Raw genomic sequence first — 12,755 nt, 5'->3', positions numbered from 1 at the left:
TACGACGCATGCTAAAAAAAGGCATTTCTATATTTGATATTTGAAGTTTCTAATTGAACAAAATGTAAAAATTTAGACAATGTTTATTAAGAAAAAAATAATTTGTTAGATGTTTTGTGTTATTTTTTTATTAGAATTAATGTTTCAAATAAATAATGACAAACTTCTTGTACAATTGGTGGAGGTAAAAACCAATATAAACTATAAAGTGCAAAAAATAAGAGATGAAAAATATGAGAAATAAGGAAAGAAAATAAGGAGATATGATGATTAGGTTAATAATTTACATTTAACATTAGACTTAATTAAAAATTCAAATTGAGTTTTTTTTACTCAATTAGAAAAAAAATAAAAACTAATTTTTCCAACTTGCCATGTTCACCAAAAATTTGCACAACTAACATTTTTTACTATTCATGGAAATTGCACCTGAATTCTCACTTATTTTTATCATTTTTTCACACTCCCTTGCAATTCGGTCCGCCAACCCGAATTCTAAAGGTTTTTTTTTTTCTCTCTTTCCAAAGAATATATCCGAACATTTTAATTATGAATATATTGAACGATTTTTAAAAAATATATGTAATAATACTATTTAAAAGGTAGTTTGAAAATTATGAAAATTAAAATTTATCCTGATAAAATATAATACATGGAGCTATTTTATTTATTGAATTTTCAATTTTTCTTACTAAATTAAATTTGTAATTGTTGTAATGTTATGCATGTTATTTAATGCCAATGTGCTTGTGTTTTTTATTTAATAAAATTATTTGTCTCTTTATTTGTAAACAAATTCTGAAAAACACAATAAAACATATTAATGCACAATTAGAGACAAAATTCAAGTTTAATAATATTCATCAAATTAATTATTATTTAAGTTAAATTACAATGTATCATTCATTTAAAAATATTAGCAATTATCAATAATTATTCTTACAATTTAGTTATATTGTATGTTAATATTTAATAATTATAACAATTAATTAATCATTTAAATGTAATATTTAAATATATTAATAATTATTAATATTCTATTTGTATTATTTTAAAAATTAATGAAATTTAAAAAACAAAGAAATAAAAAATAAACTCCGTTAGAATTCAGGTTTGGGAATCCAAATTTTAAGAGGATGTGAAAAATAAGGTGTTTTAGGACTGAATTTTCACCCTAAATAGTAATAGTCGCTATGTAAATCTTTGGTAAATATGGGTAGTTGGGAAAATTAGTTTTTATTTTTGTTTATTTGCGTAAAAAAGATCCCAAATTCACAATAAGTGTTTATGTGCAAAGAATAAAATGTTAATAAGTAATTAAATTTAACAATCAAAATGATAATAAATAAATAAATTCACATACTAAATCAAAAATTTAACTTTTTAATATGTGAGAAATAAATGATTATTAGTTGTCATGTGTGATTCATAAAAAAAAATGTTAATAGTAATGAATGAATCATAAATTTTGTTATCTTGGATACTAAAATGTTAACATTAACGTGATTATGAACTAAAACAAGTATTTATCAAAAATAAAATTATGTTTTACAATTATAAAAAAGTTATCCCTCTAAGGTTATGTTTGGTTCTAAAAAGAAAAATAAATTACTGAAGACTTGTTTGGTTGGTGCGATTTAAATAAAGAAGAGTCGTAAATATCTCTCTTATTGTAATTTTTTTTTTTGCATAAAATTTGATTTTTTAGACAATAAAATTGTTTTTTTAGAAAAAAGTCAATTTTCTTTGGTTTTTAAAAAATAATTACTTTTTTTTCCCAAATAAATCGATGTTTTAGGTATAAAAATTGATTTTATAGACAAAAAATCAATTTTTTTACACAAAATATTATTTTTCACCTGATTTTCTTAAATCAAATAACACAGCATATCATTTTATTTCTTTTTTATTTTTATCTTTTTTTTCCCACTAAATCAAACACACCCAAAATAAAAAAAAACAAAAATTACTTAAACGTGTCAAAACAAAACATAAAATAAGCATGTGTAAATATGATGACAGGCACGGGTAGAAAGTAGAAAGTAGGAAAGGTAAGGAAGGAAGAAGCATAGTGTAAAATGATGTGATGATGGCAATTGCGGGAGGTAGCAGTATGGCAGTCTGTCACTCTGTCTCTGATTGCGACTGTACGGCTGACATAAGACATAGCATTGCCATTGGTGGTTTGGCTCTATCGCCAAATTTCTTGGAGTCAATTGCCTTTCAACTCAACAATATTACTGTTACACTTTCATTCACAGGAATCTCAATTTTCATATCCCATGCTTCCATCACAATCATTCATCTGATCCAGGTACTACTTCTGCTCAACCCCACGCGATATCATGTGAATTAAAATTAAAATTTATGTTAAATAAAAATTAATAAAACTTATAATATTTAAAACATCAATATTTTTTTTAAATAAAAAATTGAGAATTTTGATCCGAAATAATGAACTATTATTGTTCTTACTAGAAGGATAAATAAAGAAAAATTAGTACAATATTTTCTTAAAATTGAAAAATAAAGCCAAAATAATTCACTTATGTAGTTATGTTTAGCTTGTTTGGAATTTGGAACCCATCATATACCCTGGGGGGAAAGAAAACAGGTTCAAAATTGACGAAGAAAGATGAAATAGAATTTTTAGGGACATTCAACAACATATCATTTATATCGGTATTGAGTTTACGAATTTCTGATATGTACGTGGTTCATAGGATTTTTTTAAATTTTAAAAAAAAATATAATTTATGATTTAATTTAAAATTAATAAAACATTCAAATCAATTGAGCTAATGGACACATTATGTTATAAATAAATAGTATCGCTATATAATAGACACAAAAATTATATAATGATTTTTTCAATATATAAAATATATTTTTCAAATCTATTTAAAATTTAGTAATCCTGTACTTTATAATGTAAAATCAACTATTAAAATTTAGTTTTTTTATTAAAAAAAGCAATACCAAATCTAATAATAAACTACTAATGCTGTAAATTACGGTTGAAAGACACCTAAAATTCTAAAATATATATTGTCTGAAAATAAGTTAATACATTTTTACAAAAATATCCTTAATTTAGTATCAACTTTTAATTACTAATTTTTTAAAAATTATTTACAAAATTTTTGAAATTCCACAAAAGTAGGGCCTTAACGACCCAGTTTATATACTATCTTATAGTAAAAAAAAATTAAAATTATTTTTTTTGAAATTTTTTATTCATTTAATTTATTTACAAAATTTGATAAGTAAATAAATTTGATATTTAATTAAATGATGTATTTAGATGTTTATTATAATGATTAAAAATTAAATAAACATGATATTTAATTGAATAATGTATTTAAATGTTTTTCTTATAACAATTGACAAGTAAATAAATTTGATATTTTTTTACATATGTAAATACTTATTAAACCTATGGTTTTTATTTATAATTTATATATGTAAACAAATTAATTATTCGATAAAAGATAATTATCACAAAATTTATTATGTAAATTTACATGTACATTAAATATAAATTAGAAATTTTAGTATTATATATAGCGACACTATTTATTTAAACGTAATGTGTCTATTAGTTTAGTTAATTTAAGTATTCTATTAATAATACAAGAGACACAAGTTCAATCCTTGTTTGGATCATTAATTTTAAATTAAATTGTAAATTATATTTTTGAAAAAAAAATCATATAGACCACATATGGGTTGGAAATTCATAGGCCCAATACAGATTAACAATCCTATGAATTGTCGTGAAAAGTGAAAGACATTTTAACCCTTTCACTATATTACTGTGTGTCCTAGCAAAAATACAAAAATGGTGGGTGTCCTTAAAAATTCCCAAGATGAAACCATTTGCTGATGGGCCAAGCCCAAACCGATATAATCCAAATATTCAATTAAGACAGTTGCTCCCTGCACCGCATTATTTACTTCCTGCGTCTCCTTAATTTTGAATATTCCCAAATTGCCCTTATTTCCCATTGGTCGACGCACCCCTTTTTTTGCCTCAGCAATTCCTGTCTGCACACCAAATGCTAGAAAAATATACACTCAGAATTACCCAAAAGAGAAAAAAATACAAAAATATATTGAAAGCCAAAATAAATTCAGAAAGAAAATACAATAAACTAGTTAAAGAAAACGTACACTAAGAACTGCTCCGGAATAAATAGTTCATCCATAATACATTATGGATTACCTTTTCCAGAATATATTGGTAATATTGTGGATCATGTAATCCAAAATGTGTTTCAAAGTACATGTTTTACTCTGGAAAGGCTATTCCGGATAAAATAAAACGTCTAGATTATGTAATTTGAAGAATATTATTAATGAACAAGCTTACAGATTTGTTAATTCTTACCAACGATATGTAACGCCCTCCCAACATTTGACGACATTTAAAATTGACGTAGATGAACTGTAACTCTGACACATGATAGTGGGGGGGGGGGGGGGGGCTGGTGATTTATAAGAGACAATAGAGAGTATTTTTGCCCATTCGGGTCATTTTAAATTTCTTATGGGGTGCAGGAAGTAAATCATTGGCTCAGGAAGCAATTGCCTTCAACCAAACTAACTACCTACCTTAGTACCTAATATCATTCATAAGAGAGTATGAGACCAAAAAAACAACTTGACAAAAAAATGAGTAGTTTTTTATATTCCTTTTCTTTCTATTTTCCCTAATTTTAATTTTTTAAAAAAATTTAAGTGAGCCAACTCATCGATCCATGATTGGTTTGACTAAGTTATGTTTTTTTTTCCTCACCAAAAAAAGTGAATCAAATTGAATTGATTCAATTTTTTTGCAACTCATGGTAACCAATTAACCAAATAACTTATTTTGATACTTCTTCTTTGGGAGATCATCAGCAGTAATGGAAGTCTAGATACCGATGGTTTCTTCCTTATGCACAAATGTACAATATATACTTCCACCGATAATGTAGGACTTCGGAGTTAAACTTTGTTCACACACCTACATAATCGAGTTGTATTAGAGAGTTATGATGGCATCACGTAGTTGAAAGGGTAATGTTTAAAGGAGAAAGAAAATGAAAGATTGCTCATTGTACTCATTTAACAAGCAAGTTGTATATCTACCGTTAGATTGCTCATTTTACTAGTCACAAAGATGCATGATGGTTATCTATTCACAAAGATGCCACCTCCACCTGCAACAACAGCAACAAGTCATCAACTCATGCGTATACGGACAATTCTTTAAAAAAGTTATTTTTAGTTTTTTAACAAAAATATTTTTTAATTCTAACTGATTTTATTGTGATTCTAGTTACAAAAACTTGATCTAAATTTTATTCTTTGTCATTTCTACATTTTGAAATCAATAAAATTGATTAAAATAAAGAGACATTTTAATATTGAAATTCCAATACTATTAGACAGAGCGTCAAAAGAAATATACCAATAGAAGATTATCTTACAAGTTTAAATTATAAGTAATTTTAGTCAGTTATACTTACTCAACTAGTTTCCGATCAACACGGCAAAATATTACTGAAAAAAATAACCTACCAAATAAGATTTCAACAGCGTTAGAAAGAATCAAACCCAATTTCAAATAAAAGATAAAAGTTAATTTAAAATTCTTGAGTACTACTTGTGTTAGCCCACCTTGACTTATCTGTTTTCAATTCTATACTGATTATGACTCATGAGTACTCTTCTATTCACGTGCACGTTGCAAATAGCTGAAGCAAAAAGTAAAGCATCTTTTAGTCCTTACAGCTCTTTTGGATATTATGGAGTCATGCAGCTACAATGCAACTATATACTTGAAACGTTTCACTGTTTTTAACTATCAAATAATCAAACTAATTAACTTTCTATTGTGTATTTGATTTTTTTTTCCCACAATAGTGACAGTAAAAATAAAACATATAATTTCTTACATGTTACTTAACCTTTATCCTTTATCACTATATAACCTTAATGATGAATTGATTCACACTATTTTTTTTTTAACTTTTTCTTGAAACTCAACATATTTTAAGTGATCAAAATTTTATTTCATATTTAAGAGTAAGACCTTGAATGTATAATATAATATTTAAAATTAGTTACAGAGATAATAAAAATGTCTACAAAATTATCCTAAGAGATTTGTTTATGCTATGTAACAACACATTTCATATTATAATAGAGTAATTTTTTTATAAAAAAAATGTAATCTATATATTTCCTACTGTAATTATGCGATCTTATTCTTGTAATGTATAAATAAATAAAAACAAAGCAAGTTTGCTTTCAATCCATGCTGCTTATGATCATGAGGTTAAGAGGTTTAAATGTTTTTGGCTGCGCTTGTGAAATTGAAGTTAATGCCTTAAGGCTTCCGTGCTGTGTTAATCTCTCAGCATCTCCGTGTCGCTAAATTAACAAGGCAAATTTATATGGGGCCAGATCAGAATTCAGAGACCAGTCTTATAAAAATCCTCAGTCACTTTATTCAACACAAAACATGTTATTATGAGTATGACTTAAAGACCAACAATAAGAATATCAGGCAGGATCGAGAGCGCAGGCTGTGGTACTTAATCATTTCGATTTTTCAACAATTAAACTAGTTAGGATACATCAATGATATTTATATAATGTACAGTAATCTCACATCTTAATGTTAATTTTATACATATATCACATTACTTATTGTATTTCTCATTTTTTTTTATTTCCCCCTTTCTTTGCGTCCTATATCTCTAAAAAAATGAGGTACTCCTCATCTATGGAGTATATAAAAACGTTTTTTCTTAAAGGGTACCAAATTCATTATTCAAGCACTACTCATCTAGTAACATGCATGTCGTTGTTCTTCTTAATTTTGAGAGACGACGTTCAGGGTATATTCAGTTTTAATTGATTGCCTTATTTTTTTATTTATTATTTCTCTCTAGTGACCTTGCGAAGTACACGTAGCCATCTTCGAATATAGGTTAAAGTTTTAAGGAAATGTTTATTGTAAGTTACATCAACAAAGCCAATATCATGCCTCAAAAGTTAACATTAAACGCAGACAAAAGGAAGTCTCTCTAGTACGTACATATAAAGAGTAACTATATATATCTCTCTCTTTTTATTTTTTTTTCTTTTAAATATTCATGACTCTAAAGTATTACTTAAACTGTAAAAGATAAAAATGAATGATGTATTTTTTTGGTAGAGGAAAAATGAATGAGATCCATTTAAGTAAAAAAAAGACGCGGAAATAAAAATGGACCTAATTATTTTAGTTTCCTTTTTGGCCCATGCGCTTGGTAATTATTTATGAATGATGAAAGCCCCTCTTTCCTTATAGATCATAAGAGAAGCATCTTCTTCTTCGGCCAGAAAACCCACACATATAGCTAGGTCCCCCACCCCACATTCATCCTTATCCTAATCAATAATAATGGAGGAGAATCCGTGGGGAAGTTGGTCTTCCAATATGGTAATAACTAATTACAATTATCATGCATAATATTTTACAATACTAATCGTTCTTTGATTAGATAGAGTATGATATGATATATATGTATGTACTAGTTTATATATATGCATGATCTCCTAGCTCGAACTATATATATAGATTGATTAGTTTAGGTTGATTAGGAAATGGATGACGAGGATGTGAATGAAAGTTTGCGCGAGACGAACCAGTTTGATGAAGAGTTCCTAAGAGATATTCTGCAGCAGCCAGAAGAGGGCAGTGAAGATCTGAAAAACTCATCGATCATGTCGTCTCTATTTCCAACAACTTATATACTGTCCTTCGACAAATCCGCTGCTGAATTGTTACCAACTGAAACTGATCATCGTGATTATTCTTCTTCCCAATTGCCCTCATCATCAAATTCAAGGGCCAACCATGGAACCAACAAGAAGCCTCGAAGCGCTTCGGAGTCACTGGATCACATCATGTCAGAGAGAAATAGGAGACAGGAGCTCACCAGCAAATTCATTGCACTTGCTGCCACTATCCCTGGCTTGAAGAAGGTACTTATAATTACTCCTTTACTCATCAAATCATCGTCTGCATGCCTTGTTAATTAGAATAAACCAAATGATTAAGTATTCTTTCTTGATATATATCTCATCTCAAAAAATAGTAACCAATTAGAGTTTGGGAACCCGGGTATATTAGCATGTGAAGTAATTAACGAGCTTTGGTGAATATAAGTTATAGCCGATCGAGTAATAAAGAATGTTAATGGATACAAGACGGAGGAGAATCCCACGAAGAAAGTCTTGACGAAAGAAATGACAATCAATTTAGTCTATTTAGGTATAATTGATGTGCTCATGAAAATATAATTGTGGCATCCAAGCTACACATATATAACTCTATTGTCATAACTCATAATATGGATATCATTATCAGTGTGGGGAACTGCTAAGTAAAACCCAAGTCTTAATGAAGCCAATGAATCCGAATTAAGGATCTCCATATGTAATAGTATCAACAAGAGCATCGTGTTTGGCTTCAGTGATAGAATGCCTTTGTTACTGCTACTACTACACCGAGATATAAAATAATTCGCAAAGATTTGGCTTCAGTCTTTAATTCATTTTCCTTTCAAAGAATATATCTCAAATATTCACCTTTGAATAAGCTTATAAAACTAGAAAGTTGATAGCTAGAAAAGTGGAGACCACATAAAGGTACACCTTTGAAGTAACGCAACGATGCAAAAAACAGTTGTATAATGTGCGGAACGAGGAGTAGACATAAATGGACTAATCAAGTGTACTGTGAGGTAAATGAGAGTACTCCCGTTAATATACTTGTGATAAAGTAACGAATCATTAAGCAATAGGAGGACTACTAATTAATAAGGGTGGAAGACAACATGTTCTGTACTGATGTCATGCATTTTTAAGATATGGGGTTTATACTTATATATATATATATATATATATATATATATATATATTCAATTATCAGGATGCAAAATTATGCATATATTTGGTGTAGTAGTGCTTCTAGTACTCGTGAATAAGTTCAATTTCTTTAATTTTTTCATAGAATTATCAATAAGTAGGGTTTTATTTAATGAGATAATCAACACTTAGTTCATAGAGGCTAGGAATAGACTTAATCCTTATTGTAGGAAAGATCAACTCGTGAAGCAAGTTTGGAAGCATAATTAGGCATATGTTTTTTATTTATTTATACTTAGAAAAAAAATGATAGAAGTATATATAAGTGATGTAATATAATAAAAGAGGTAAGAAAATTTGAAAAATATCAAATGTGTGTTTATAAAATTGAGATATTCATAATGACCTATATTAAGTAAAAACAAGTCATTGGCAGGAAAAAGTACCTCATGGACTAAGAAATATATATATATGAGTGAGTGGAGGTCATTCATCTCAAGATTTGTGCTTTGAAATTATCTAATCTTTTATAGGATACTTATAGTGTCATTATATTGATTTATAATATATATTTAGGAAGTTTATTTGAATTGATTAAAAATAATGTGAGTATTTAAAATTTTTTATATTGTGTTCAATTTTAAGGAATTATAAACAAAAAAAATTCATCTTATAATAATTAAAGAAGTATATATATATATATATATATATATATATATATATATATATATATATATAATAACACAATACTTTAAACAGTTTTGTAAAGAAATAGTACTATATGAAACTTCACAAACCTGTTCGTAAAGACATGTATAACAATGTTGACATGGAATGGAAGGCTAAGGGCATAAGATGTGTGCCGTGTGTGAAACCATGTGCAGGAGAAGAGTAGCACGTGGAATGCGTGGATCATTTAAAATTAAAGATATTGAAATTAATGGATCAGATAGCCAGTTTAATTGAGAACTAGTCACCTTATCAACCTAATAAACAACTTTAAAAAATTAGCTAAGAAAAGTAAAAATGGTAAAGAAAACTTGTTTAAAAAGGATTTTAAAAAATTATTGTTTTCTTAATTTTTTATAAAATATTGAAGATATTTTTAAAATAAATAAATGGTCGTTTAAATAACTTATTTATAGAATATTATTATTGGATTATTTATTAGGAACTTTTATAATAATAATAATATAGAATTTCACTTACCTTAATTTTTATAATTTATATTAATTTATTATTCGATATATTATATAATATTAAAGATATATATATATATATATATATATATATTATTGTTATTGGTTGAATCTTAATTTTGTCGGTTCAATTAATGATTTATTTAGTTCTAAAAACATTAATTATAGACAAAACCTAATTATCTAATTAATAGTGGAAAATATTCAAAATATGCTAACAATATTCAAATACATTTTGTACGCATGTCATTACATGATTAGAAAAAATGCATAGAAATCCTGTTATTAATATTGCTCATATTTTTAATTATTTAGATTTTCCTAGTAGAAACTAGAGATAAAACACAAAAGATCACTAAAAAAATTAGATTAGCCTTCAAAAGGAGAGAAATTCATTTGTTTTTTAAATCTTATAATGTATGTGTTTTACGAGTAAAACATAAAATAGGTAATTAATGTGTGTAGATGGACAAGGCGCATGTACTGAGAGAAGCTATCAATTACGTGAAACAACTACAAGAACGTATAGAAGAGCTAGAAGAAGATATCCGAAAGAACGGTGTAGAATCAGCGATAACCATAATAAGATCTCATCTCTGCATTGATGATGACTCGAACACTGACGAAGAATGCTATGGGCCCAATGAAGCACTTCCTGAAGTTGAAGCAAGAGTCTTAGGAAAGGAAGTGTTAATCAAAATTTACTGTGGTAAACAAAAGGGAATTCTGCTTAAAATAATGTCTCAGCTCGAACGTCTTCATCTCTACATATCCACTAGCAATGTCTTGCCCTTTGGGAATACCCTTGACATCACCATTACTGCTCAGGTAATTAATTTTACAACCACAAATATCAATTTATTAAAGAAAATAAAGTTTTCTATCCAAATTTAATCATGTTAACTAATGTCCATAGAATACTCATGAAAGAACTAATAAAAGAAAATTTTAATTGAAAATCACAATAGAAGTACACTAATAACATTTTTTTTAACAAAAGACATTCTTTAGCATTTGCCATTGGATTATTATCACCCTTCAACTAGATAAGTTTGTTGTTCAAACTTGTGTATTTTGTTACTACTATATACCTTGCAGATGGGTGACAAATACAACTTGGTAGTGAACGATCTAGTGAAAGAACTGAGACAAGTGGCTATGATGAAGTCATGTGATGTGCAACAATGATGCGAGCTAATTACGAACAAGTCCAGTAATTTTAGTTTAAGGACTTGAGAATGAGTCATAAATCATTTCTTTTCAATAGCCTGTTTTGTTTTCGTATGTTGATGAGTCAATAAAAAGATATTATGTTTGCTCGGCTTGAGGATATATATATCCCATGCTTCATTATGATATCATAGTCTTGGACGAGGATAATCAAACTTGAGGCCGACCCTATATCATGATCAAGGAGGATATAAATTTACTCTATAATTTATAACAAAAATAAAAGAATATAATCCACAATTTTTTAGATTTCTCCTATTTTATCCTTCAACAACATACACTCAATTTCTACCAAGAGGTCTAGTTGATTAAGCAAGATCATGAGTTGTTTTAAATTTTCTAGGACATGTCTTCAATTCTTGAGGATAAAAAAAAAGCATTCTCTCAATTTCTATTTAACTTTGCCTTACAAGCATTCCATGCGTCTCAATTGCCTTTTACATGTCTTTCTTAATTAAAAGGGATTACTTTCATATTTTTTAAATGCTCATAATTTTATGAAAGGATTACTTTTATAATAAATTTCAACCTATAAAATAATTAAAATGTGTTCAAAAGAGTGTGTGCTCCTAGAGTTTCTCTACAATTTATAACATAAGAGTAAATTTTTAAAAATAATTTTAAGCCTTGAAAAATAAGAGAAAACATTGTTTTATGTTTTATTCAATGAACATCTCTCTTAATTTTGTACTTTTAATAAATCTTAACGAATAAAAAAGGTGTATAAAAAAAAGTGTAAGAGTGTATTTTCTTAACACCCTTCTGCTTATAATATATAGCTTATAGTGAGACTTACTATCTGTGTTTTCTGAATGAGACATTCTTAATATTCACTCTTTACACTTTCAGAAGTGTGAGCAATCAATCTTCTGATCCTTGTTATAGTTTTCTAATTAAATTTATTGGTTGTTATATTTTGAAAGACTCTCAAATCTTATTGGGCTTTAATGCGCAAATCTTGATTGATTTTCAAATTTTAATTTCTTTTGGCATTTCCTTCTTATTTAAGTTATTATTTGGGCTTTAAAAAAGTAATTGAAGTGATCTAGGTGTTTATGGAAAGCTTAAAGAAATGTCTCCGTTTCTCATGTAGAGGGTGTGAGAAAATTTAACATGGATCATGAATGAATTTGGACTTGAACTTTGAGCATTTCTGGAGTTGTAGAAATCAAAACAACATCAACTTGAAAATTCAACTGTCTTTTTAGAACCGTAGTCTACAGTGTATGCCATTACTTTCATTTTTTAATTTTTTTAATGATGATTTTGTATATAAAGTCTTTCTATACAAGGAGAATTATATGGGGGTTTGGGACTATCACATCACCTATGGTTTTAGCATGTAATTATGCAGCACGTGGATGAGAGATACAACAACACAGAAAATTAAAGCTGTTATCTTTTAACAAATTAAATCAA

The 12,755-nt window shown here is 27.5% G+C and overlaps 1 protein-coding gene across 2 annotated transcripts; it reads left to right on the top strand.

Annotated features, from left to right (window-relative positions):
• Window positions 1-7,357: 7,357 nt before the first annotated feature.
• On the top strand, window positions 7,358-11,459 carry LOC114375217 (transcription factor bHLH18-like). Of its 2 annotated transcripts, none has more exons than XM_028332986.1 (4): window positions 7,358-7,477; window positions 7,639-8,022; window positions 10,572-10,934; window positions 11,205-11,459. In XM_028332986.1, exons 1-4 carry the CDS (start codon window positions 7,439-7,441, stop codon window positions 11,292-11,294), a joined length of 876 nt encoding a protein of 291 aa, XP_028188787.1. In that variant the 5' UTR covers window positions 7,358-7,438; the 3' UTR covers window positions 11,295-11,459. The 2 variants fall into 2 exon arrangements, with proteins under 2 accessions (XP_028188787.1, XP_028188788.1); XM_028332987.1 differs by having other exon boundaries at window positions 7,406-7,477; window positions 7,630-8,022.
• The last annotated feature ends 1,296 nt before the right edge of the window (window positions 11,460-12,755 follow it).

Source organism: Glycine soja, chromosome 11, assembly GCF_004193775.1.
Source record: "Glycine soja cultivar W05 chromosome 11, ASM419377v2, whole genome shotgun sequence".
Lineage (NCBI taxonomy): Eukaryota > Viridiplantae > Streptophyta > Magnoliopsida > Fabales > Fabaceae > Glycine > Glycine soja.
The sequence above is the reverse complement of the archived record's forward strand: the minus strand, read 5'-3'. Positions and strand labels throughout refer to the sequence as shown.